The 27,455-nt window shown below is 47.1% G+C and overlaps 1 protein-coding gene across 2 annotated transcripts in view; it reads right to left on the minus strand.

The window, feature by feature from the left end:
* Nucleotides 1–24,389, minus strand: part of LOC129834903 (ubiquitin carboxyl-terminal hydrolase 8-like) — a 40,670-nt gene extending 16,281 nt beyond the window's left edge. The window contains exons 1-12 of one of the 2 annotated variants that reach the window (XM_055900273.1): nucleotides 24,124–24,389; nucleotides 18,297–18,473; nucleotides 17,550–17,694; nucleotides 16,835–16,920; nucleotides 16,449–16,578; nucleotides 14,329–14,368; nucleotides 13,830–14,001; nucleotides 13,462–13,624; nucleotides 12,268–12,409; nucleotides 5,778–6,076; nucleotides 4,649–5,119; nucleotides 158–253 (exon numbers count right to left, since the gene is read on the minus strand). In XM_055900273.1, coding sequence (XP_055756248.1) covers nucleotides 158–253; nucleotides 4,649–5,119; nucleotides 5,778–6,076; nucleotides 12,268–12,409; nucleotides 13,462–13,624; nucleotides 13,830–14,001; nucleotides 14,329–14,368; nucleotides 16,449–16,578; nucleotides 16,835–16,920; nucleotides 17,550–17,694; nucleotides 18,297–18,400 — 1,848 coding nt within the window. In that variant the 5' untranslated portion in view covers nucleotides 18,401–18,473; nucleotides 24,124–24,389. The remainder of the gene's footprint in view (nucleotides 1–157; nucleotides 254–4,648; nucleotides 5,120–5,777; nucleotides 6,077–12,267; nucleotides 12,410–13,461; nucleotides 13,625–13,829; nucleotides 14,002–14,328; nucleotides 14,369–16,448; nucleotides 16,579–16,834; nucleotides 16,921–17,549; nucleotides 17,695–18,296; nucleotides 18,474–24,123) is intronic. The other variant, XM_055900274.1, reaches the window with a different exon arrangement.
* Nucleotides 24,390–27,455: the final 3,066 nt, after the last annotated feature.

The following is a 27,455-nucleotide window of genomic DNA, read 5'->3' on the forward strand; positions in this document are numbered from 1 at the left end:
CAAGTGCCATTTGTGTCCCACCATTTCCAAGAGCGGGCGAGAACATGCACTCTGGATGCAGAAATAACTAATAAATAAAATGTTACAAAAACTGAAGCTTTTTCTAAAACAACAACATGCCATAACGATGTGGTGGTTTAGAGTGTTGATTATATACCTTGGGTATGACATAGTCATCAACTGTTCTATGCTTTAACATCCCAGGCTGATGGCTCCTCTTTACATCACCACTAAGCTTCAGGGGGGATGGAGCCTGGGGTTTGGGAGGGACACAACACAGTGCAGCTCACATCATTTGACTATGCAGATTAGCTTTATGGGTATCAGTGAGATTGATGGGCTGTATTTTAGGACAGTGGTTCTCCAAATCTCTCCTCAGGAACCCCCCAGGTGTGTCACAAATGTAACCCTAAACTATCTCACCTGATTCACCTAGTCGAGGGCCCGATGATTGATTCGCCTAGTCGAGGGCCCGATGATTGATTCGCCTAGTCGAGGGCCCGATGATTGATTCGCCTAGTCGAGGGCCCGAGGATTGATTCACCTAGTCGAGGGCCCGAGGATTGATTCACCTAGTCGAGGGCCCGATGATTGATTCGCCTAGTCGAGGGCCCGATGATTGATTCGCCTAGTCGAGGGCCCGAGGATTGATTCACCTAGTCGAGGGCCCGAGGATTGATTCACCTAGTCGAGGGCCCGATGACTGATTCACCTAGTCGAGGGCCCGATGACTGATTCACCTAGTCGAGGGCCCGATGACTGATTCACCTAGTCGAGGGCCTGATGATTGATTCACCTAGTCGAGGGCCTGATGATTGATTCACCTAGTCGAGGGCCTGATGATTGATTCACCTAGTCGAGGGCCTGATGATTGATTCACCTAGTCGAGGGCCTGAGGATTGATTCACCTAGTCGAGGGCCTGATGACTGATTCACCTAGTCGAGGGCCTGATGACTGATTCACCTAGTCGAGGGCCTGATGACTGATTCACCTAGTCGAGGGCCTGATGACTGATTCACCTAGTCGAGGGCCTGATGACTGATTCACCTAGTCGAGGGCCTGATGACTGATTCACCTAGTCGAGGGCCTGATGACTGATTCACCTAGTCGAGGGCCTGATGACTGATTCACCTAGTCGAGGGCCTGATGACTGATTCACCTAGTTGAGGGCTTGATGACTGATTCACCTAGTCGAGGGCTTGATGACTGATTCACTTAGTCGAGGGCCTGATTGATTCACCTAGTCAAGGGCCTGATGATTGATTCGCCTAGTCAAGGGCCTGATGATTGATTCGCCTAGTCAAGAGCTTGATGATTGATTCGCCTAGTCAAGAGCTTGATGATTGATTCGCCTAGTCAAGGGCCTGATGATTGGTTGACAAGTTGAATCAGGTGTGCTAGTTCTGGAATAGATCAAATACATGGACCGGCTGAGGGTCCCTGAGGAGATGTTTGGGACGGCTGGGGGTCCCCGAGGAGAGGTTTGGGACGGCTGGGGGTCCCAGAGGAGAGGTTTGGGACGGCTGTGGGTCCCCGAGGAGAGGTTTGGACCGGCTGGGGGTCCCTGAGGAGAGGTTTGAGAACCACTGTAGTAGGATATGGGTTACACATGGGATGGGATTTCCGCTGGTCATTGGGGACAGTCTACTAACTAACTGGTGGCTAATGGATAGTATTACATTGTGGATATTATCAGACGGGTGAGATGGATGGAGTTTATATTAAGAAATGGGTTGGCTATGGGATGGGCTTACTGGTGTTGGGCTGGAAAGGTACAGTAGAGACTGGGAGAAATGGTTAGATGCTTAGTGTCTCTTTCAACATCACAGAAACAGAGACTCACTGCCACAGACAGACGGAGAAAGTAGGCTGGCCCTCCTTGAAACCTCGTAGTATGATGCATTGCGCTCTTTTCGGCTATAAAGCCCCCTAACTTCCGCCATACCTTACCTCATTGGTAACCTTCAGACGTACAAGTTACCAGACCTGGACTCAGGGACGGCTAACCCTGGAGATCAATCTCCACCGAGTTACGTAAATCTAATTTTAGTGCTTTGGCACCGCTCATGGGAATTTGATCTCATCAAAACTCCTTAAAGTTGGTGGAGTTGGAAAAATGACTTGTATCATGCACAAAGTACATGTCCTAACCAACTTGCCAAAACTATAGTTTGTTAATTAACAAGAAATTTGTGGAGTGGTTGAAAAACGAGTTTTAATGACAACCTAAGTGTATGTAAACTTCCCACTTCAACTGTAGATACACTACTGTTTAAAAGTTTGGGGTCACTTAGAAATGTCCTTTTTGAAAGACTAAAATAACATCAAATTGATCAGAAATACAGTGAAGACATTGTTAAATGTTGTAAATGACTATTGTAGCTGGAAATGGAATATCTACACAGGCGTACAGAGGCCCATTATCAGCAACCATCACTCCTGTGTTCCAACGGCACGTTGTGTTAGCTAATCCAAGTTTATCATTTTAAAAAGGCTAATTGATGATTAGAAAACCCTTTTGCAATTATGTTAGCACAGCTGAAAACTGTGATTAAAGAAGCAATAAAACTAGCCTTCTTCAGACTGCTGAGTATCTGGAGTATCAGCATTTGTGGGTTTGGCTCAAAATGGCCAGAAACAAAGCACTTTCTTCTGAAACTCGTCAGTCTATTCTTGTTCTGAGAAATGAAGCCTATTCCATGTGAGAAACTGCAATTAAGGTCACAGTTATGAAAACTTAGGACACTAAAGAGGCCTTTCTACTGACTGAAAAACACCAAAAGAAAGATGCCCAGGGTCAATGCTCATCTGCGTGAACGTGCCTTAGGCATGCTGTAAGGAGGCATGAGGACTGCACATGTGGCCAGGGCAATAAATTGTCGGTACTGTGAGAGGCCTAAGACAGCGCTACAGGGAGACAGGACGGAAAGCTGATGTTACGCGTGGTCTGCCACTGCGAGGACTAACACCTGCACAGGATCGGTACATCCAAACATCACACCTGCGGGACAGGTACAGGATGGCAACAACAACTGCCCAAGTTACACCAGGAACGCACAATCCCCCCATCAGTACTCAGACTATCTGCAATAGGCTGAGAGAGGCTGGACTGAGGACTTGTAGGCCTGTTGTAAGGCAGGTCCTCACCAGACATAACTGGCAACAACGTTTCCTATGGACACAAACCCACCGTCGCTGGACGAGACAGGACTGGCAAAAAGTGCTCTCACTGACGAGTCCTGATTTTGACTCACCAGGGGTGAGCGGATTCGCGTTTATCGTAGAAGGAATGAGCGTTACACCGAGGCCTGTACTCTGGAGCGGGATCAATTTAGAGGTGGAGTGTCCGTCATGGTCTGGGGCGGTGCGTCACAGCATCATCGGACTGAGCTTGTTGTCATCACAGGCAATCTCATTGCTGTGCGTTACAGGGAAGACATCCTCCTCCCTCATGTGGTACCCTTCCTGCAGGCTCATCCTGACATGACCCTACAGCATGACAATGCCACCAGCCATACTGCTCGTTTTGTGCGTGATTTTCTGCAAGACAGGAATGTCAGTGTTCTGCCATGGCCAGCGAAGAGCCCGGATTTCAATCCCATTGAGCACGTCTGGGACCTGTTGGATCGGAGGGTGAGGGATAGGGCCATTCCCCCCAGAAATGTCCGGGAACTTGCAGGTGCCTTGGTGGAAGAGTAGGGTAACATCTCACAGCAAGAACTGGCAAATCTGGTGCAGTCCATGAGGAGGGGATGCACTGCACTACTTATTAATGCAGCTGGTGGCCACACCAGATACTGACTGTTACTTTTGATTTTGACTCCCCTTTGTTCAGGGACACATTATTCCATTTCTGTTAGTCACATGTCTGTGGAACTTTTTCAGTTTAAATCTCAGTTGTTGAATCTTGTTATGTTCATACAAATATTTACACATGTTAAGTTTGATGAAAATAAACGCAGTTGACAGTGAGAGGTCGTTTCTTTTTTTGCTGAGATCAGATGTGTATAGTGTAATTGATGTGTATATAGATGTGTATAGAGTAATTGTTGTGTATTGACGTGTTTGACAGGTCATCATTGTAAATAAGAAATGAATTGACGTACCTGTATAAATAAAGGTGACAGACTAATAACAGTGGTCTAAGGCACTGCAACGCAGTGCTAGCTGTGCCACTTGAGATTCTGGGTTTGAATCCAGGCTCAGTCGCAGCCGGCCACGACCGGGAGAACAACTGGCCCAGCGTCGTCCGGGTTAGGGGAGGGTTTGGCCATCGCGCACTAGCGACTCTGGTGGCGGGCCGGGCACAGTGCACACTGACACGGTCACCAGGTGTACGGTGTTTCCTCCGACACATTGGTACGGCTGGCTTCCAGGTTAAGCGGACATTGTGTCAGGAATCAGTGCGGCTTGGTTGTGTTTCGGAGGACGCACAGGAGTTGCAGCGATGAGACAAGACTAACTCCCAATTGGGGAGAAAAAACTATATAATAAAAAATGTATAAAATAATTATCTCAAAGTGTTCACTCCTCATGGTTTTAAAAGGACTGGTGTGAGGAAGATGGTGGAAACTCCCTCCTCGTGAACGCCTTCTATGAGAAGGGTAGAGAATCGGAACGCAGCCACAGATAGACAAAGACACTGACCTTAATCTCAGTGATGACACGGCTGGGAGCTGGCGAGTCCAGAGAAGCACCGTTTGTTGGCGTATCCTCCCTTTGCTCCTCCCCAACCCCGTTCTCCTCCTCTGCCTTCTGTCTCTCCAACCTCTTCCTCTCCTGAGTCCTGTTCTCTTCCTCCTTCCTCTTCTTCTTCTCCGTCTCCTCATTATCCTTCTCCTGGTTCTCCCGGCGTTCCCTCTCTCTCCACTCCTCCTGTGTGCGTTGGTCCTGCTCTCTCCGGGCCTTCTCCATCAGAGCAGCCGTCTCCGTGTGGATCTGACCGCGCTCCTCGTCCGTCAGCGGGACCGACGGGTCAAAGGCCGGTTTGACCGAGCGGTTGGGTTGGGGTACAGACGGGCCATTCTGGGAGGAGGGGGGCAGGTCCCTGGGGAGGGCGTCCAGGGGTGGTTTAGACCCGTCTGAGACTCTGACTGATGGCTTCTTGGTACGGTCGATCTGGGGAAGCGAGGAACGGGAGGAGGGGGGTAACAAACAGGGATGATTAAGCTTTTAATTAGACATTTGAAGAACAATAAAAAGCAGAAATGAAAGTGGTGACATTAACACAGTCTTTCTTAACTATTGAGAACTCGGAAAATGATACCAATATCTCATTGTGATGTTCTCTTGAAATATATTTGAAGGGATAGTTTACCCACATGACAACTGGTTTCCTTACCCTGTAAGCAGTCTATAAAGGTATGAGAGCGATCCATGATTTAGTTTAGTTTCCCTGGCACTGTTTTCAAACGCTTTCGTTTTATGATTTGTGTCACAAATCCATTGCAAGTGAATCAATCATTACTACCTAATACATGACCATTTCACACATCATGTCCAAATCAACCTAAAGTATCTCAAATTGATTGTGTAGCTCATCAAAAAGTTACTTATAGATGCTTTGGACATGTGTGAAAAATTGAAATAAAGGATACCATGACTTGAAACCAAACCGTGGATTGCTGTCATACCTTGTCCATAGACTGCTTATAGGGTAATGAAACCAATGTCATCTTGTGATTTTGGTAAACTATCCTTTTATATATATTTAAGAGCTAAATATTTATTGAATGAATGATAAAAAACAAACAAATGCATGAGTTCGTGCAGTTACCTGTGGGATGTGCTTGGCTGTCCCTCCAGGCTGTCTGGGAGTCCCTGGACCGGCTCCAGGGTCCTTCTTGCTGTGGTCTACTCCAGGGTGAGTGAACCCTGTGTGGGGGGAGTCTGTGACGTCTGCCTCCGTCCATGTGGAGGGGGTCTCAGGGTGGGAGGGGGTCAGATCCTCCAGGGGGGCACCGTTCACCTGTACACTACCCAGGGATGCAGGGGCAGCCTGGGGTTCAGGGTCCGGCTCGAGGGGAGGGGGGGTTGGAGGTTTGGGCTCCTCCAGTGACGGGTAGTTGAAGTTCACTGCTCAACAGAAAACATGAACAAGTAATGCTACAATAAGTAGCTGAAGTAGTTACTGAAGTCATGGCTCACTAACTAATCCAACAGAGGTCTCAACTAAATCACATGTTATTGGTCACATACACATGGTCAGCAGATGTTATTGGTCACATACACATGGTTAACAGATGTTATTGGTCACAGACACATGGTTAACAGATGTTATTGGTCACATACACATGGTTAACAGATGTTATTGGTCACATACACATGGTTAACAGATGTTATTGGTCACATACACATGGTTAACAGATGTTATTGGTCACAGACACATGGTTAACAGATGTTATTGGTCACATACACATGGTTAACAGATGTTATTGGTCACATACACATGGTTAACAGATGTTATTGGTCACATACACATGGTTAACAGATGTTATTGGTCACAGACACATGGTTAACAGATGTTATTGGTCACAGACACATGGTTAACAGATGTTATTTGTCACATACACATGGTTAGCAGATGTTATTGGTCACATGGTTAGCAGATGCTAATGGTCACAGACACATGGTTAACAGATGTTAATGGTCACATACACATGGTTAACAGATGTTAATGGTCACATACACATGGTTAACAGATGTTAATGCGAGTGTAGCGAAATGCTTGTGCTTCGAGTTCCGACAGTGCAGTAATATCTAACAAGTCATCTAACAATTCCACAACAACTACCTAATACACAATCTAAAGGGGTGAATGAGAATATGTACACTATCGTTCAAAAGTTTGATGTCACTTAGAAATGTCCTTGTTTTTGGAAGAAAAGCTACTTTTTGTCCATTAAAATAACATCAAATTGATCGGAAATACAGTGTAGACATTGTCAATGTTGTAAATGACTATTGTAGCTGGAAATGGCATGAAAATGACATGAATTTGTGTGTTATTAGTTTAAGCACACTGTGTTTGTCTATTTGTTGTGACTCAGATGAAGATCAGTTCAAATTATATGACCAATTTAAGCAGAAATCCAGGTTTTCCAAAGGGTTCACATACTCTTTCTTCCCCCTGTACACACACACACACACACACACACACACACACACACACACACACACACACACACACACACACACACACACACACACACACACACACACACACACACACACACACACACACACACACACACACTACTACCCTACCCTGGGTGAATGAGATCTCAAAGTTGAACACCATGTTAAGACGGATCTAACTGACACAATGTGGGATCAACTCATCAACACTACATGGAACCATGCTGAAGTAGCACAGACACTTAAAAAGGAACGATTGACTCATTTTGAATGTTACATCCTATTTGGGAATCTATGACTGCTGTTCTATCGATTCCTGGGGTCATGTCATGGTTTCATGTGTCTCTGAGCTAGTCACCGTTCAAGCAGGCAGAGTCATACCGGCTGTATTTCTGCAGAGTCATACCGGCTGTATTTCTGCAGTCATACCGGCTGTATTTCTGCAGGCAGAGTCATACCGGCTGTATTTCTGCAGGCAGAGTCATACCGGCTGTATTTCTTCAGGCAGAGTCATACCGGCTGTATTTCTGCAGGCAGAGTCATACCGGCTGTATTTCTGCAGGCAGAGTCCTACCGGCTGTATTTCTGCAGGCAGAGTCCTACCGGCTGCATTTCTGCAGAGTCATACCGGCTGTATTTCTGCAGGCAGAGTCATACCGGCTGTATTTCTGCAGAGTCATACCGGCTGTATTTCTGCAGGCAGAGTCATACCGGCTGTATTTCTGCAGGCAGAGTCATACCGGCTGTATTTCTGCAGGCAGAGTCATACCGGCTGTATTTCTGCAGGCAGAGTCATACCGGCTGTATTTCTGCAGAGTCATACCGGCTGTATTTCTGCAGGCAGAGTCATACCGGCTGTATTTCTGCAGGCAGAGTCATACCGGCTGTATTTCTGCAGGCAGAGTCATACCGGCTGTATTTCTGCAGGCAGAGTCATACCGGCTGTATTTCTGCAGGCAGAGTCCTACCGGCTGTATTTCTGCAGGCAGAGTCCTACCGGCTGTATTTCTGCAGGCAGAGTCCTACCGGCTGTATTTCTGCAGGCAGAGTCCTACCGGCTGTATTTCTGCAGAGTCATACCGGCTGTATTTCTGCAGAGTCCTACCGGCTGTATTTCTGCAGGCAGAGTCATACCGGCTGTATTTCTGCAGGCAGAGTCCTACCGGCTGTATTTCTGCAGGCAGAGTCCTACCGGCTGTATTTCTGCAGGCAGAGTCCTACCGGCTGTATTTCTGCAGGCAGAGTCCTACCGGCTGTATTTCTGCAGAGTCCTACCGGCTGTATTTCTGCAGGCAGAGTCCTACCGGCTGTATTTCTGCAGTCATACCGGCTGTATTTCTGCAGAGTCCTACCGGCTGTATTTCTGCAGAGTCCTACCGGCTGTATTTCTGCAGGCAGAGTCATACCGGCTGTATTTCTGCAGGCAGAGTCCTACCGGCTGTATTTCTGCAGGCAGAGTCCTACCGGCTGTATTTCTGCAGAGTCCTACCGGCTGTATTTCTGCAGAGTCCTACCGGCTGTATTTCTGCAGAGTCATACCGGCTGTATTTCTACAGGCAGAGTCCTACCGGCTGTATTTCTGCAGAGTCATACTGGCTGTATTTCTGCAGAGTCATACCGGCTGTACTTCTGCAGGCAGCGTCATACCGGCTGTATTTCTGCAGAGTCATACCGCCTGTATTTCTGCAGGCAGAGTCCTACCGGCTGTATTTCTGCAGAGTCATACTGGCTGTATTTCTGCAGAGTCATACCGGCTGTATTTCTGCAGGCAGAGTCATACCGGCTGTATTTCTGCAGAGTCATACCGGCTGTACTTCTGCAGGCAGAGTCCTACCGGCTGTATTTCTGCAGAGTCATACCGGCTGTATTTCTGCAGGCAGAGTCATACCGGCTGTATTTCTGCAGGCAGAGTCCTACCGGCTGTATTTCTGCAGGCAGAGTCCTACCGGCTGTATTTCTGCAGGCAGAGTCCTACCGGCTGTATTTCTGCAGGCAGCGTCATACCGGCTGTACTTCTGCAGGCAGCGTCATACCGGCTGTATTTCTGCAGAGTCATACCGGCTGTACTTCTGCAGGCAGAGTCATACCGGCTGTATTTCTGCAGAGTCATACCGGCTGTATTTCTGCAGGCAGCGTCATACCGGCTGTATTTCTGCAGAGTCATACCGGCTGTATTTCTGCAGGCAGCGTCATACCGGCTGTATTTCTGCAGAGTCATACCGGCTGTATTTCTGCAGAGTCATACCGGCTGTATTTCTGCAGGCAGCGTCATACCGGCTGTACTTCTGCAGAGTCATACCGGCTGTATTTCTGCAGAGTCATACCGGCTGTACTTCTGCAGGCAGCGTCATACCGGCTGTACTTCTGCAGAGTCATACCGGCTGTATTTCTGCAGAGTCATACCGGCTGTATTTCTGCAGGCAGCGTCATACCGGCTGTATTTCTGCAGAGTCATACCGGCTGTATTTCTGCAGAGTCATACCGGCTGTACTTCTGCAGGCAGAGTCCTACCGGCTGTATTTCTGCAGGCAGCGTCATACCGGCTGTACTTCTGCAGGCAGCGTCATACCGGCTGTACTTCTGAAGGCAGAGTCATACCGGCTGTATTTCTGCAGGCAGCGTCATACCGGCTGTACTTCTGCAGGCAGAGTCATACCGGCTGTATTTCTGCAGGCAGCGTCATACCGGCTGTATTTCTGCAGGCAGAGTCCTACCGGCTGCATTTCTGCAGAGTCATACCGGCTGTATTTCTGCAGGCAGAGTCATACCGGCTGTATTTCTGCAGAGTCATACCGGCTGTATTTCTGCAGGCAGAGTCATACCGGCTGTATTTCTGCAGGCAGAGTCCTACCGGCTGTATTTCTGCAGGCAGAGTCCTACCGGCTGTATTTCTGCAGGCAGAGTCCTACCGGCTGTATTTCTGCAGGCAGAGTCCTACCGGCTGTATTTCTGCAGGCAGAGTCCTACCGGCTGTATTTCTGCAGGCAGAGTCCTACCGGCTGTATTTCTGCAGGCAGAGTCCTACCGGCTGTATTTCTGCAGAGTCCTACCGGCTGTATTTCTGCAGAGTCCTACCGGCTGTATTTCTGCAGGCAGAGTCATACCGGCTGTATTTCTGCAGGCAGAGTCCTACCGGCTGTATTTCTGCAGGCAGAGTCCTAACGGCTGTATTTCTGCAGGCAGCGTCATACCGGCTGTATTTCTGCAGGCAGAGTCATACCGGCTGTATTTCTGCAGGCAGAGTCATACCGGCTGTATTTCTGCAGGCAGAGTCATACCGGCTGTATTTCTGCAGGCAGAGTCATACCGGCTGTATTTCTGCAGGCAGAGTCATACCGGCTGTACTTCTGCAGGCAGAGTCATACCGGCTGTATTTCTGCAGAGTCATACCGGCTGTACTTCTGCAGAGTCATACCGGCTGTACTTCTGCAGAGTCCTACCGGCTGTATTTCTGCAGGCAGAGTCATACCGGCTGTATTTCTGCAGAGTCCTACCGGCTGTATTTCTGAAGGCAGAGTCCTACCGGCTGTATTTCTGAAGGCAGAGTCCTACCGGCTGTATTTCTGCAGAGTCCTACCGGCTGTATTTCTGAAGGCAGAGTCCTACCGGCTGTATTTCTGAAGGCAGAGTCCTACCGGCTGTATTTCTGAAGGCAGAGTCCTACCGGCTGTATTTCTGCAGGCAGAGTCATACCGGCTGTATTTCTGCAGGCAGAGTCCTACCGGCTGTATTTCTGCAGGCAGAGTCCTACCGGCTGTATTTCTGAAGGCAGAGTCCTACCGGCTGTATTTCTGAAGGCAGAGTCCTACCGGCTGTATTTCTGCAGGCAGAGTCCTACCGGCTGTATTTCTGCAGGCAGAGTCCTACCGGCTGTATTTCTGCAGGCAGAGTCCTACCGGCTGTATTTCTGCAGGCAGAGTCCTACCGGCTGTATTTCTGCAGGCAGAGTCCTACCGGCTGTATTTCTGCAGGCAGAGTCCTACCGGCTGTATTTCTGCAGGCAGAGTCATACCGGCTGTATTTCTGCAGGCAGAGTCCTACCGGCTGTATTTCTGCAGGCAGAGTCATACCGGCTGTATTTCTGCAGGCAGAGTCATACCGGCTGTATTTCTGCAGAGTCCTACCGGCTGTATTTCTGAAGGCAGAGTCCTACCGGCTGTATTTCTGAAGGCAGAGTCCTACCGGCTGTATTTCTGCAGAGTCCTACCGGCTGTATTTCTGCAGAGTCCTACCGGCTGTATTTCTGCAGAGTCATACCGGCTGTATTTCTGCAGGCAGAGTCATACCGGCTGTATTTCTGCAGAGTCCTACCGGCTGTATTTCTGAAGGCAGAGTCATACCGGCTGTATTTCTGCAGGCAGAGTCATACCGGCTGTATTTCTGCAGGCAGAGTCATACCGGCTGTTTTTCTGCAGGCAGAGTCCTACCGGCTGTATTTCTTGCTTGAACGGCGAATAGCTCAGTGCTGTGGTGTGTTTCGGGTACAGACAGAAATGTGTGAATGTGGTCCGCTGTGGGAGGGTGTTATAGTTGTGTGTTCGAGGGGGTTAGGGTGAAGGTCAAGGTTAGGGGTACTCACGCTGTGGGAGGGTGTTATAGTTGTGTGTTCGGGGGGTTAGGGTGAGGGTCAGGTTAGGGGTACTCACGCTGTGGGAGGGTGCTGTAGTTGTGTGTTCGGGGGGTTAGGGTGAGGGTCAAGGTTAGGGGTCCTCACGCTGTGGGAGGGTGCTGTAGCTGTGTGTTCGGGGGGGTTAGGGTGAGGGTTAAGGTTAAGGTTAGGGGTACTCACGCTGTGGGAGGGTGCTGTAGCTGTGTGTTCGGGGGGTTAGTGTGAGGGTTAAGGTTAGGGGTACTCACGCTGTGGGAGGGTGCTGTAGCTGTGTGTTCGGGGGGTTAGGGTGAGGGTTAAGGTTAGGGGTACTCACGCTGTGGAAGGGTGCTGTAGCTGTGTGTTCGGGGGGTTAGGGTGAGGGTTAAGGTTAGGGGTACTCACCGTGTGGAAGGGTGCTGTAGCTGTGTGTTCGGGGGGTTAGGGTGAGGGTTAAGGTTAGGGGTACTCACGCTGTGGGAGGGTGCTGTAGCTGTGTGTTCGGGGGGTTAGGGTGAGGGTTAAGGTTAGGGGTACTCACGCTGTGGAAGGGTGCTGTAGCTGTGTGTTCGGGGCGGTCTGACTTTGGCGTTGGATGTGTACATGGGGTAGAAGAGGAGCCAGCTCTCATAGCCTCCCTCCAGGACCATGGGCTCACTACGCAGGATAGTGGTACTGTCCCACTGTGAAGCACACATTACCTCAATGAAACACACTGACTGAGGAAACGCATTACCTCAATGGAAACACACATTACCTCAATGAAACACACTGACTGAGGAAACGCATTACCTCAATGGAAACACACATTACCTCAATGGAAACACACATTACCTCAATGAAACACACTGACTGAGGAAACACATTACCTCAATGGAAACACACATTACCTCAATGAAACACACTGACTGAGGAAACACATTACCTGAATGGAAACACACATTACCTCAATGGAAACACACATTACCTCAATGGAAACACACATTACCTCAATGAAACACACTGACTGAGGAAACACACATTACCTCAATGAAACACACTGACTGAGGAAACACATTACCTCAATGGAAACACACATTACCTCAATGAAACACAGTGACTGAGGAAACACACATTACCTCAATGGAAACACACATTACCTCAATGGAAACACACTGACTGAGGAAACACACACTACCTCAATGGAAACACACATTACCTCAATGGAAACACACTGACTGAGGAAACACACACTACCTCAATGGAAACACACTGACTGAGGAAACACACATTACCTCAATGAAACACACTGACTGAGGAAACACACACTACCTCAATGGAAACACACTGACTGAGGAAACACACATTACCTCAATGAAACACACTGACTGAGGAAACACACACTACCTCAATGGAAACACACTGACTGAGGAAACACACACTACCTCAATGGAAACACACTGACTGAGGAAACACACATTACCTCAATGGAAACACACTGACTGAGGAAACACACTGACTGAGGAAACACACATTACCTCAATGGAAACACACATTACCTCAATGGAAACACACATTACCTCAATGAAACACACTGACTGAGGAAACACACATTACCTCAATGGAAACACACTGACTGAGGAAACACACATTACATCAATGGAAACACACTGACTGAGGAAACACACACTACCTCAATGGAAACACACTGACTGAGGAAGCATTGCAGGGAACACACATTCCTATGTTATGTTACCTTGTAGAGAGCATCTTTGAGGCTTTGTAAGGTGGTTCCCAGTTTGAGGTCAGTAACAGAGCTGAACCAGTCCAGTAGGACGATGTAATCTACGAACCCCCGTCTCTTCCACGTCTCTCTGGATGCAGCAGGTAGATTGGCCTCTATCTGGTTCACTGTGATGCTGTGGGAACAGAATAATGACCCGTTACCCTTGAGCAGGGGTGCACAACACACGGCCCACGGGCTGAATGTGGCCCCAGAGAAGACAGCTTGTAGCCCGTAGTGATTTTTAGTATTTTTTTAATACATTTATTTGGGTATGCTCAGAGTGGAGACCTGGATCAACCATACATGTAACAACCCTCCATCCATTGCTCCCTCCGTACCCAGGGTTGATAGCCTCCTCTGGGACACTGATGACAGTCTGGGTGGGGACCTGGATCTGTGAGTCCTGGAAGTCTCGGAGGCAGCGAGCGTCCATCACAATGACCGTAATGGCCTGGTCCCTCATCATCTTGAACAACCCCTCTGCTGTTATCCCTCCTGCTGGCACCGCAGCTAGGGAGGTAGGTACGGAGGGAGGGAGGTACAGAGGGAGGTAGGGAGGGAGGTACAGAGATAGGGAGGGAGGTAGGTAGGTACGGAGGGAGGGAGGGAGGTAGGTAGGTACGGAGGGAGGGAGGTAGGTACGGAGGGAGGGAGGGAGGGAGGTAGGTACGGAGGGAGGGAGGGAGGGAGGTAGGTACGGAGGGAGGGAGGGAGGGAGGTAGGTACGGAGGGAGGGAGGGAGGTAGGTAGGTACGGAGGGAGGGAGGGAGTTTAACCTCAAATTCTTAAACTTTAAAAAAAAAGCGTTTGAGTCAGTTTGCTGGTCACCATCCTTACCTTTTGAAGGTCCATTTTTCAACTCCTTCTGCTCTTTTACCTAGAACACAGAACATTACAACTGAGACCCCCCCATCTTAAAGGACCAACTCTCAACCACAACAACTGGTGCTGACAGGGGTGGTGTTGACAGGGGTGGTGTCGACAACTGGTGCTAACAGGGGTGGTGTCGACAGGGGCAGTGTCGACAACTGGTGTAAACCACAACTGGTGCTGACAGGGGTGGTGTCGACAGGGGTGGTGTCGACAACTGGTGTCCACCACAACTGGTGCTGACAGGAGGATGTAAACGTTCACCTCAATAACACACAGAACAGAAACATGCTTCACCAGGCTTTCACTAAACTCTGATTTGTTAAGGCGTCCTTCAGGTGTTAATATCATATGCATTTATATTTAACTTCTTATGGCTGGGGGCAGAATTGAGTAGCTTGGATGAATAAGGTGCCCAGAGTAAACTGCCTGCTACTCAGGCCCAGAAGCTAAGATATGCATATTATTAGTAGATTTGGATAGAAAACACTCTGAAGTTTCTAAAACTGTTTGAATGATGTCTGTGAGTATAATAGAATTCATATGGCAGGCAAAAACCTGAGAAAAAATCCAACCAGGAAGTGGGAAATCTGAGGTTTGTATGTTTGCCTATCCAATATAAAGTGTCTATGGGGTCATATTGCACTTCCTAAGGCTTCCACTAGATGTCAACAGTCTTTAGAACCTTGTTTCAGGCTTCTACTGTGAAGGATGAGGGAATGAAAGCTCTTTCAACCAGGTGTCTGGCAGAGTGCCATGAGCTCTCTCAGGCGCGCCCCCGTGAGACGTAGCTGCGTTCCTTTTCGTTTCTAAAGTTGAAACATTATTGAAGATTTATGTTAAAAACATCCTAAAGATTGATTCTATACATCGTTTGACATGTTTCTACGAACTGTAATGGAATTTTTAGACTTTTCATCTGGCCTGCTCGTCATGAATTTGGATTTTTGAACTAAACGCGTGAACAAAAAGGAGATATTTGGACATAAATGATGGACTTTCTCGAACAAAACAAACATTTATTGTGGAACTGGGATTCCTGGGAGGGCATTCTGATGAAGATCATCAAAGGTAAGTGAATATTTATAATGCTATTTCTGACTTCTGTTGACTCCACAACATGGTGGGTACCTGTATGGCTTGTTTTTGTGTCTGAGCGCAATACTCAGATTATTGCATGGTGTGCTTTTTCCGTAAAGTTTTTTAAGAAATCTGACACAGCGGTTGCATTAAGGAAAAGTATATATTTAATTCTGTGCATAACACTTGTATCTTTTATCAAAGTTTATGATGAGTATTTCTGTAAATTGATGTGGCTCTCTGCAAAATCACCGGATGTTTTGGAGGCAAAGCATTACTGACCATAACGCGCCAATGTAAAATAAGATTTTTGGATATAAATATGAACTTTATCGAACAAAACATACATGTATTGTGTAACACGAAGTCCTATGAGTGTCATCTGATGAAGAGCATCAAAGGTTAGTGATTAATTTTCTCTATTTCTGCTTTTTGTGATGGCTGTTTTTCTGTGACTAGGTACTGACCTAACATAATCAGATCGTGTGCTTTCGTCGTAAAACTTTTTTGAAATCGGACACTGTGGTGGGATTAACAACAAGTTTATCTTTAAAATGGTGTAAAATACTTGTATGTTTGAGGAATGTTAATTATGAGATTTCTGTTGTTTGAATTTGGCGCCCTGCACTTCACTGGCTGTTGTCAAGTCGATCCCGTTAAGGGAATCCCAGCCGATATCAGCCGTAAGAAGTTAACAATTGAACACATTCCTGGAGTTAATTCAAGCGGATTACAATCTATTTATTACAGTGTAATAAACATTAACCTTTGGGTCCAAACTTTGTTTTTAAATTAATAAATTGATCCACTTTCATCTGCACAGGAAAAACACTCAGATGTGTGAACATACTCGTTTCATGTTCGTGGGAATGATTATATCACGACCTAACAGAAAAGACAAACCCAGACGTGTCCTTTTCCAGCACCACTTGCTTATCTGAGTTTACGTATCGACCTTACAGCCTTCGTCAGAGCTGTTGTGTCCTCGTCGTCATTTAGGAACCTACCTTCTTGATCTCTTTCCCTCCTTTTGGAGATGCCCTCCCTCCATCTTTCTCTGTCTTATCCCCCCTCTTCTTCTTCTCCTCTTGTCTCTCTTTCTCCTCAAGTTTTTTGCGAACCTCGACTTCCTCGTATCTAAACACACACACAGGAAAACAGAAACAGTAACCTGTAGAAACATTAGACTGAGATTCTATAGCTTCAAATCAACGTATCTCCGTCTTTGGCAAAGTCAATGGTCTCCTTCAACCATTCAGGGCTATTGAAGTGCAGCTAAAACCTATGCCAACAGAATACCAGTTGATTTAGTAACATCCAGTACAAAGTGCACAAAGTGAACGTAATGTCTGTGAATAAATGCCGACGACAACATAGAAGCCAGGGCACCCACCTGAGTTTAAGGCTTTCAGAGAGCTTCTCGGCTTCTTCTATGGCTTTTTTAAAGCTGTTGGGCCCCAGCAGGGACAGGAAAAACTCCTGGAACAACAGAGAGGAAAGCTGCTTCAGATGACAGAGGTCTCAACAACAGAAGAAACAGCTAGCCAAAATCAATACACTGTGTCATTTGACAAACAGAATGACATTTCACAAGTCACCGAAAATAAAGTACCTTTAGTATGGATGGTTAACGTGACACCTGCAGCATCCACTTCGACTAAGACAGTACTATTCTATAACCAATCGGAAAATCAATAGACCGTGCCATCACGGTAGGAACCCTCACTATGGCCAGTATCATAACAGTCCTGTGTGGGAGTGTGGCTCATCACTAGTTCTGCAGTCTACAAGCACATAGCCCATGTCGGCATGGGGTTGAATCCCTCTTCACCCACTACTTCTCCCCTCTACATGCTACGTCTCCCCATTACATTCCTACAGTCTGAAAAATACATGGGGAGATGGGAGCTCCCAGTCTCCTTTAAGACATATCGTATGGCTTGAACCCTCTCTGTGGTTTGAGTAGCAAAACATGTGTCGTATTCACTAGGGACCATATGGAAGAACAGGGAGGGTTTATAACCTGAACGTGTCCATATAAAGAAACACTTGTTGTCGACAAGGCTACATCTTGGTACGGGGGGGAACTAATGGACCACGGTTGGTACCTGTTGCTGCTTGAAGTCGGGCCTCTTCTTGATGAGATTATAAACCGTTAGGTATTTCATGTAGAGAACATAGGCCCTCTCCTCGTCTCCATCCAGACGACACTCCTCCGCAGCCTTGAAGATCTTACAGGCACTCTGGACATAGCTGCAAAAACACAATAGAACATTTACCGTACACTCTTGGACATAGCTGGAGAATTGAACACTAGACTAGCCTGTTACCAGGACCATACATACACTGGCTGTCCACAACAGGCCTGTTACCAGGACCATACATACACTGGCTGTCCACAACAGGCCTGTTACCAGGACCATACAGACACTGGCTGCTCACAACAGGCCTGTTACCAGGACCATACAGACACTGGCTGCTCACAACAGCCTGTTACCAGGACCATACAGACACTGGCTGCTCACAACAGCCTGTTACCAGGACCATACAGACACTGGCTGTCCACAACAGGCCTGTTACCAGGACCATACAGACACTGGCTGCTCACAACAGGCCTGTTACCAGGACCATACAGACACTGGCTGCTCACAACAGGCCTGGTTTTTGCCTTATCGCTACACAGCTGATTCAAATAACCAACTCATCACCAAGCTTTGATTATATGAATCTGCTGAGTGGTGCTGGGGGGGGGGGGCAGGATCAAGTGAGGGAAACCCTTACTTAGACCACCAATTTTCAGGTGATTATTTTAAAAGTGCCATTTGAATGACATCCATGCCAGAACTATAGCTTACCTCTTGGTGTTGACTTTGTCAGACTTGACTTCAGCTTTCTTGTTGAGGTCCCCCAGGTTAGTAGAGAGGTACAAGTCCTTCACCCCACTGGACACCGCAGGCATCTTCAATGGTGGGTTATATATCAAAAAGATCACCAGCACTGTACAATGTTCACATATTCCAGTCCTCACCTCTCTGGAAAGACAAAAACAATTGAATCAAATAGCTTTTATTATTATTAGTAAACCCCTTGCCTGCCCCATTCATAGAGGTCAACGACCTTTAGCACCGATTGATGAGGCATCTTCTTCCAGGGGGACTTTTTTTTAAGAGCCCAGACGTTCGGACTGAACTTTAACATGCATCGCTTCTGGTACGTTTTTGGAAACTTGAGGAAGGCCGCCAGAAATGGTTCGGAACTGAAAAATACTGTCAGTTGCAACTGTGATAAAGCCGGTGTGGGGTAATCAAATGGACGTATGTTTTGAAGTGGCTGTCCTATATCTGAGAGAAATAAGACAGATGAGGACTTTTTAGGATTTGTTTAACAAATATTTAACCACTTATTTATTTTATTTTTTGCAGACACGTCTAGTCAGGCTGGTACCAGGCTGCCTACAGACACGTCTAGTCAGGCTGGCACCAGGCTGCCTACAGACACGTCTAGTCAGGCTGGTACCGGGCTGCTTACAGACACGTCTAGTGAGGCTGGTACTGGGCTGCTTACAGACACGTCTAGTGAGGCTGGTACTGGGCTGCTTACAGACACGTCTAGTCAGGCTGGTACCGGGCTGCCTACAGACACGTCTAGTGAGGCTGGTACCGGGCTGCTTACAGACACGTCTAGTGAGGCTGGTACTGGGCTGCTTACAGACACGTCTAGTGAGGCTGGTACCGGGATGCTTACAGACACGTCTAGTGAGGCTGGTACCGGGCTGCTTACAGACACGTCTAGTGAGGCTGGTACCGGGCTGCCTACAGACACGTCTAGTCAGGCTGGCACCGGGCTGCCTACAGACACGTCTAGTCAGGCTGGCACCAGGCTGCCTACAGACACGTCTAGTCAGGCTGGCACCAGGCTGCCTACAGACACGTCTAGTCAGGCTGGTACCAGGCTGCCTACAGACACGTCTAGTCAGGCTGGCACCAGGCTGCCTACAGACACGTCTAGTCAGCCTGGTACCAGGCTGCCTACAGACACGTCTAGTCAGGCTGGTACCAGGCTGCCTACAGACACGTCTAGTCAGGCTGGTACCAGGCTGCTTACAGACACGTCTAGTCAGGCTGGTACCAGGCTGCCTACAGACACGTCTAGTGAGGCTGGTACCGGGCTGCCTACAGACACGTCTAGTCAGGCTGGTACCGGGCTGCTTACAGACACGTCTAGTGAGGCTGGTACCAGGCTGCCTACAGACACGTCTAGTCAGGCTGGCACCAGGCTGCCTACAGACACGTCTAGTGAGGCTGGTACCGGGCTGCTTACAGACACGTCTAGTGAGGCTGGTACCGGGCTGCTTACAGACACGTCTAGTGAGGCTGGTACCGGGCTGCTTACAGACACGTCTAGTGAGGCTGGTACCGGGCTGCTTACAGACACGTCTAGTGAGGCTGGTACCGGGCTGCTTACAGACACGTCTAGTGAGGCTGGTACCGGGCTGCCTACAGACACGTCTAGTCAGGCTGGTACCGGGCTGCTTACAGACACGTCTAGTCAGGCTGGTACCGGGCTGCTTACAGACACGTCTAGTGAGGCTGGTACCGGGCTGCTTACAGACACGTCTAGTCAGGCTGGTACCAGACTGCCTACAGACACGTCTAGACACGTCTAGTGAGGCTGGTACCGGGCTGCTTACAGACACGTCTAGTGAGGCTGGTACCGGGCTGCTTACAGACACGTCTAGTGAGGCTGGTACCGGGCTGCCTACAGACACGTCTAGTCAGGCTGGTACCGGGCTGCTTACAGACACGTCTAGTCAGGCTGGCACCGGGCTGCTTACAGACACGTCTAGTCAGGCTGGTACCGGGCTGCCTACAGACACGTCTAGTCAGGCTGGCACCAGGCTGCCTACAGACACGTCTAGACACGTCTAGTGAGGCTGGTACCGGGCTGCTTACAGACACGTCTAGTGAGGCTGGTACTGGGCTGCTTACAGACACGTCTAGTGAGGCTGGTACCGGGCTGCCTACAGACACGTCTAGTGAGGATGGTACCGGGCTGCCTACAGACACGTCTAGTGAGGCTGGTACCGGGCTGCCTACAGACACGTCTAGTGAGGCTGGTACCAGGCTGCCTACAGACACGTCTAGTCAGGCTGGTACCGGGCTGCCTACAGACACGTCTAGTGAGTCGCGTTTCGATGGAGGGATCATATGTGTGTGTACCCTAAACTGTTCAGACGCTACAGACAGAAGTAGGCAGATCGGCGGTACCGACTTCAGACGAGTCCCAAGAGGCTTGTGGGGGTCGTAGAGCAAAACAGATTAGTTAGTCATATTATACTATAAAGTGTTGGTCCCATGTTTCATGAGCTGAAATAAAAGATCACAGAAATTTTCCATATGCACAAAAAAGCTTATTTCTCTCAAATTTTATGCACAAATTTGTTTACATCCCGGTTAGTTAGTATTTCTCCTTTGCCCAGATAATCCATCCATCTGACAGGTATGGAATATCAAGAAGCTGATTAAACAGCATGACTATTACACAGGTGCACCTTGTGCAGGGGACAATAAAAGGCCACTCTAAAATGTGCAGTTTTGTCCCACAACCCAATGACAGATGTCTCAAGTTGAGGGAGCGTGCAATTGGCATGCAGACTGCAGGAATGTCCACCAGAGCTGTTGCCAGAGAATTGAATGTTCATTTCTCTACCATAAGCTGCCCACAATGTCATTTTTGAGAATTTGTCAGTACGTCCAACCGGCCTCAGAACCGCAGATCACGTGTAACCACGCCAGCCAAGGACCTCTACATCTGGTTTCTTCACCTGTGGGATGGTCTGAGACCAGCCACCCTGCTAGCTGATGAAACTGTGGGTTTGCGCAACCGAATCATTTCTGTACAAACCGTCAAAATCCGTCTCAGGAAAGCTCAACTGCTCATTGTCCTCACCAGGGCCTTGCCTGACTACAGTTCAGCGTTGTGACCAACTTCAGTGGGAAAATGCTTACGTTTGATGGCCACTGGGACGCTGGAAAAGTGAATAGCGGTTTCAATTGTCCAGGACAGATGGCAGACAGCGTGTATGGTGTCGTGAGGGCGAGCGGTTTTCTGATTTCAACGTTGTGAACCGAGTGCTCCATGGTGGTAGTGGGGTTATGGTATGGGCAAGGCTGGCATAAGCTACAGACGAGCACAATTGCATTTTATCAATGGAAATTTGAATGCACAGAGATAGCGTGATGAGATCCTGAGGCCCATTGTCATGCCATTAATCCACCGCCAACACCTAATGTTTCCGGATGATAATTAGGGCTGACCCCATTTAGTCGACTGGTCAATTGTTTGGTTGATAGGCTGTTGGTCGACCAAGATTTATTTAGTCGAGCAGTAGCAAAAAAATTAATTTTATGGTGTACAAGAAACCGGTCTGATTGCCGCCTGTCTGATTGGACTGATCCATTGTGGAGGCCGTGGGGATGGAACAGTCCATCACTAAGACATGTGCTACTGAAATTCTATCTGGTTACATTACATAAGAACAATGGTGCAACACTAATAAAAATTGTATTTTATCCAATACGCTTTCTCCCGTATTGGTTACCGGTCACTGTCCAGAGTTCTGAAACATCAACATCATCATGTTGAATTGGAGCCTTTTCCTAGACCATGTTGCTATGTGGATGATAGCAGAGTTAACCAGCATATTGGTGTTGAGAACAATGTGGCGGAGACAGCAGTGGAGTGAGGAGACGAGGAAACAGCACTTGCCTTAATTGTCTAAGGAAAGTGAGGAGCGAGGAAACCAACTTAATTAGGTCTATAATCAATAGCCTAAATGTGCCAGACTTTATAAATCCTCCATATCTACAGAACACTGATCCTGCTTTAATTTTTCTCCCCAGTTTGGATCTTGTGTCATCGCTGGAACTCCCCAACGGCTCGGGAGGCGAAGGTCGAGTCATTCGTCCTCCAAAACATGACCCGCCATCGAGTTCATTTGTCACGTCCTCTGCATCCATTTTGCTGTCACATGTGTTCGCCGTTTGTTATAACCAATTTGTTGATGTGATTATGATATGCTATAGATCATTCCCTATTGTTCACGTGCATGCTATGCATACATGTGTCAAGTAAAAAGAGCAAGGGTTGAGGGAATCGGGAATGTTTTTCCTAAACAAATGAAGGATTTTGGTAACAGAACTTTTCAGTCAGAAATGGCTGTAATTATGTTACAGCTTCAGCAACATGGACAGCGCGATAAAGACTGTTGATGTTCTGTGGTGGTCACCGCAGCAGGGAGGAGAGAGAGACAATGGTGCTAGTCACACAGTCACTCGCTGTCATTTTTTTAACACAGCAAGTCTGAGCACAATCAAATCAATTGCGGTCAGACTCCATCTAGTCATTCGTGTGTCTTAATTATTTCATCAAACAGTGCGCTTAAAGCATCAGACAAGCTCAGTGCATATAGTTGATTTAAAACACATAGGATGTTGGAAAAATACATGTCTTAAAATTTTGACCAATCGATTGGTCGAAAGAACAGACGACTCTCGGTCGACAAAGATTTTTGATAATGGACGGCCCCATGTCACAAGAATCTCTACACAATTCCTGGAAGCTGAAAATGTCCCAGTTCTTCCATGGCCTGCATACTCACCAGACATGTCACTCATTGAGCATGTTTGGGATTCTCTGGATCGACGTGTATGACACCGTGTTCCAGTTCCCAGCCAATATCCAGCAACTTCGCACAACCATTAAAGAGGAGTGGGACAACATTCCACAGGCCACAAATCAACAGCCCGATCAAATCTATGCAAAGGAGATGTGGAGATGTGTCGTGCTGCATGAGGCAAATAAATGGTGGTCACACCAGATACTGACTGGTTCTTATTCACACCCCTACCTTTATGTGTTTTTAGAGGTATCTGTGACCAACAAATGCATATCTGTATTCCCAGTCATGTGAAATCCATAGATTAGGTCCTAATTTATTTCTTGAAATTGACTGATTTCACTATATGAACTGTAACTCGTAAAAATACAAAAAGTTGCATGTTGCGTTTATATTTTTGTTCAGTGTAGAACCATGTCCAATAGGTTTTTGACGTTTTTGTTAGTAAGCGGTTGTTCTCTGAATGGCCAAGCAAAGTATTGTATTGTGATTTGTATTCCTGCTGGTCAATTTCCAGTGTAACGTTACGTATGATTATCTTCAGCAGTTCTGCATGGAGTAATGCATCCAAGCAAGATGTAAACATGAACTGTGCATTTAGCAAGGCTTCCTTAGAACGAAACCACAGACAATTTCTTTGACGAAAGTGTAAATATAATATATGTGACATTGGACTTGCTACTAGCTAGTACGTTCGCAAAACTTTAAGTTAGCAAGCCAGGTAGCTTCCTAAGTAATATTTAACCAGGAAGTGCAGTAGCTAGCCTACCCCCCATCTGTCAAGTTAGTTTGTTAGCAGGATAGCTAGCTTATTAGCTAAACTAGCTTAGCTAGCTTTCACTGTAGTTGTTTACTCGAACAGGCTCTGTCAGCTCATGGATGTTTAGCTAGGTAACGACGAAGACGTTATAACCGTAACTATAACGGCGAATAACCTCCAACAGTTATTGCAATGATGAGATAGCAAGTGAATACGTTTGAAAAGAGGAAATAATACAACTTACCATAACGTTGCACTGTTGTCTTGATCAGTTTTTTCTAGACAGTGTTTTCCGCTAGTTACCACAGCCACAAAGTCAAAATTGGCTATATCATAACATTTTATAAAAACAAAAATGTGCTTTTGGGGATTAATTTAGGGTTAGGTTTATGAGTGTGGTTACGGTTAGGTTTATAATCACATTTGAAGAAGATATATTTTTGAAACAGTCGGGGTTTATGACTGTGGTAACTAGTGACGACCCTTAGTCAGCTGACTCCTGATTCCCGGAAGAACTCAAGGGGGCGTATTTGTTCAAAATGGCAAAGCTTTACCAACAATGTAGAATGCACCGCTGCTAGAATCAACCCGATTTTTCTAAACAACAACAGTTGCTACGTGAGGCTTATTTGATCGATTAGAAGTTTCGTAATAGTTAGGTTGTTATGAATTCACTGTACTGAAACAGCAGGGAGCAGGTCTCGAACCGTGGACATTATAGCCCGAAGTCCAGCGCGCTATTGACTGCCGCAAAAGCATGCTCGAGCGGCAGAGTCGATATCCGCGTTTATAAACTCAGGGTCGTTAGGGTACTAACATAAGTGGACGACATTTCCGCCACTTTGTAAAAGTCTAGTTGTGCTTGTTTTCTTAATAAGATACAGATAGAGGACTAACCCGTTTTAGCATGGACATTGCTGGCGCCATTGAAATATTGAACTGGGTAGGGATTCCTATAAATTGGAGCAATCAGCCATTGAAGACATTTGACTACTTTCAAATGGAGATAGCATGGGCAGTACCATTAAGGCTATCACATATGCTATGGCTACCTCTAACTTCCTTCTTACTGGACACAGACACAAATGATATCCACGAGTTCATCTGACTCTGGGGAAGTAGATAAAGAGCCTCATTGCCAACATCTCAAACGTATCGCTTTAAGCTGCACAGCCAGTACTACACTCATTTCCCCACTCATAAATAAAACATCCTCCATTAAGGCTGCAAAGTCATCGGTTCCCTCCTTAAATAGCTTTAATGCCATAGGACCGAAAAAAAATTGGGAAAATATGCAAGAAGTAGAGTGGCAGGTAGCCTAGTGGTTAGAGCGTTGGGCCAGTAACCGAAAGGTTGCTAGATCTGAATCCCCGAGCTGACAAGGTAAAAATCTGTCGTTCTGGCCCTGAACAAGGCAGTTAACCCACTGTTCCTAGGCCGTCATTGTAAATAAAAGTTTGTTTTTAACTGAGTTGCCTAGTTATATAAAGATTAAATAAATAAAAAAATAGAGAGTAGGGTACTTTATTTTGCCCCACTGCATGTGGAAGTTGGATCTCTTTCCACTTCCCCCGGAAGGTCAATCTTATGATTTCCTGTTTTTCCAGTTTTTCAAAACTACTGACGAGTGCTAAGGCGCTAGCTATGTCTTTGTATAATGATTTTGCAGTTGAAATTATTATTTTTTAAACCCCTTTTTCTCCCCAATTGGTAGTTACAGTCTTGTCCCATCGCTGCAACTCCCGTACGGGAGAGTCGAAGGAAGAGCGCAATGCGTCCTCCGAAACACAGCCAAGCCACACTGCTAGCTTAACCCAGAAGCCAGCTGCAGCAATATGTCAAAGGAAACACCATAAGAAGAATTCCTTAAATGAACTGTAACTCGGTAAAATCGTTGAAATTGTTGCATGTTGCGTTTATATTTTTGTTCAGCATAGATGATTGGAGACAATGTCTTAAATAGTTGAACATGTTATTACTCCAACCTTGTGAAAGTGACAAACTGAGACATTTTCATCAAGGGTCACTTCCCTTCCCTCTACATTTCTTTGTTAGGTAAATCACCTCTCTGCCTCTCAGTCAAATGTTTTTCAGCCATGTAAAAACCCTTCAGACCTCTTCAGCCAAGCCTGGGTTGGGCAGCAGTACAGCAGGGAGGATGTCCCCTAGTTAATTCCCCAAGGTCATGGATCATTGTCTTTATTCTTCAGGCATGTTGTCGTATTGTGTTTACTTGATCTGTCAGTAATGTAATCTCAGCAAAAAAAGATACATCCCTTTTTCAGGACCCTGTCTTTCAAAAAGACTTTGTAAAAATCCAAATAACTTCACAGATCTTCATTGTAAAGGGTTTAAACACTGTTACCCATGCTTGTTCAATGAACCATAAACAATTAATGAACATGCACCTGTGGGACGGTCGTTAAGACAGTAATAGCTTACAGACGGTAGGCAATTAAGGTCATAGTTATGAAAACTTAGGACACTAAAGAGGCCTTTCTACTGACCCTGAAAAACACCAAAAGAAAGATGCCCCGGCTCCCTGCTCATCTGCGTGAACGTGCCTTAGGCATGCTGCAAGGAGGCATGAGGACTGCAGATGTGGCCAGGGCAATAAATTGCAATGTCCGTACTGTGAGACGCCTAAGACAGCGCTACAGGGAAACAGGACAGACAGCTGATGGTCCTCGCAGTGGCAGACCACGTGTAACAACACCTGCACAGGATCGGTACATCCGAACCAGGAATGCACAATCCCTCCATCAGTGCTCAGACTGTCCGCAATAGGCTGGACTGAGGGCCTGTATGCCTGTTGAAAGGCAGGTCCTCACCAGATATCACCGGCAACAACGTCGCCTATGGGCACAAACCCACCGTCGCTGGACCAGACAGCTCTTCACTGACGAGTCGCGGTTTTGTCTCACCACGGGTGATGGGCGGATTCGCCTTCATCATCAAAGGATTGAGCATTACATCGAGGCCTGCACTCTGGAGCGGGATCGATTTGGAGGTGGAGGGTTCGTCATGGTCTGGGCCAGTGTGTCACAGAATCATCGGACTGAGCTTGTTGTCATTGCAGGCAATCTCAACGCTGTGCGTTACAGGGAAGACATCATCCTCCCTCATGTGGTACCCTTCCTGCAGGCTCATCCTGACATGACCCTCCAGCATCACAATGCCACCAGCCATACTGCTTGTTCTGTGCATGATTTCCTGCAAGACAGGAATGTCAGTGTTCTGCCTTTGTAGGTGAAAAGCCCGGATCGCAATCCCATTGAGCACGTCTGGGACCTGTTGGATCGGAAGTTGAGGGCTAGGGCCATTCCCCCCAGAAATGTCCGGGAACTTGCATGTGCCTTGTTGGAAGAGTGGGGTAACATCTCACAGCAAGAATTGGCAAATCTGGTGGAGATGCACTGCAGTACTTAATGCAGCTGGTGGCCACACCAGATACTGACTGTTACTTTTGATTTTGACCCCCCCTTTGTTCAGGGACACATTATTCCATTTATGTTAGTCACATGTCTGTGGATCTTGTTCAGTGTATGTCTCAGTTGTTGAATCTTATGTTCATAC

The sequence above is a fragment of the Salvelinus fontinalis genome, chromosome 35 (assembly GCF_029448725.1).
Source record: "Salvelinus fontinalis isolate EN_2023a chromosome 35, ASM2944872v1, whole genome shotgun sequence".
NCBI lineage: Eukaryota > Metazoa > Chordata > Actinopteri > Salmoniformes > Salmonidae > Salvelinus > Salvelinus fontinalis.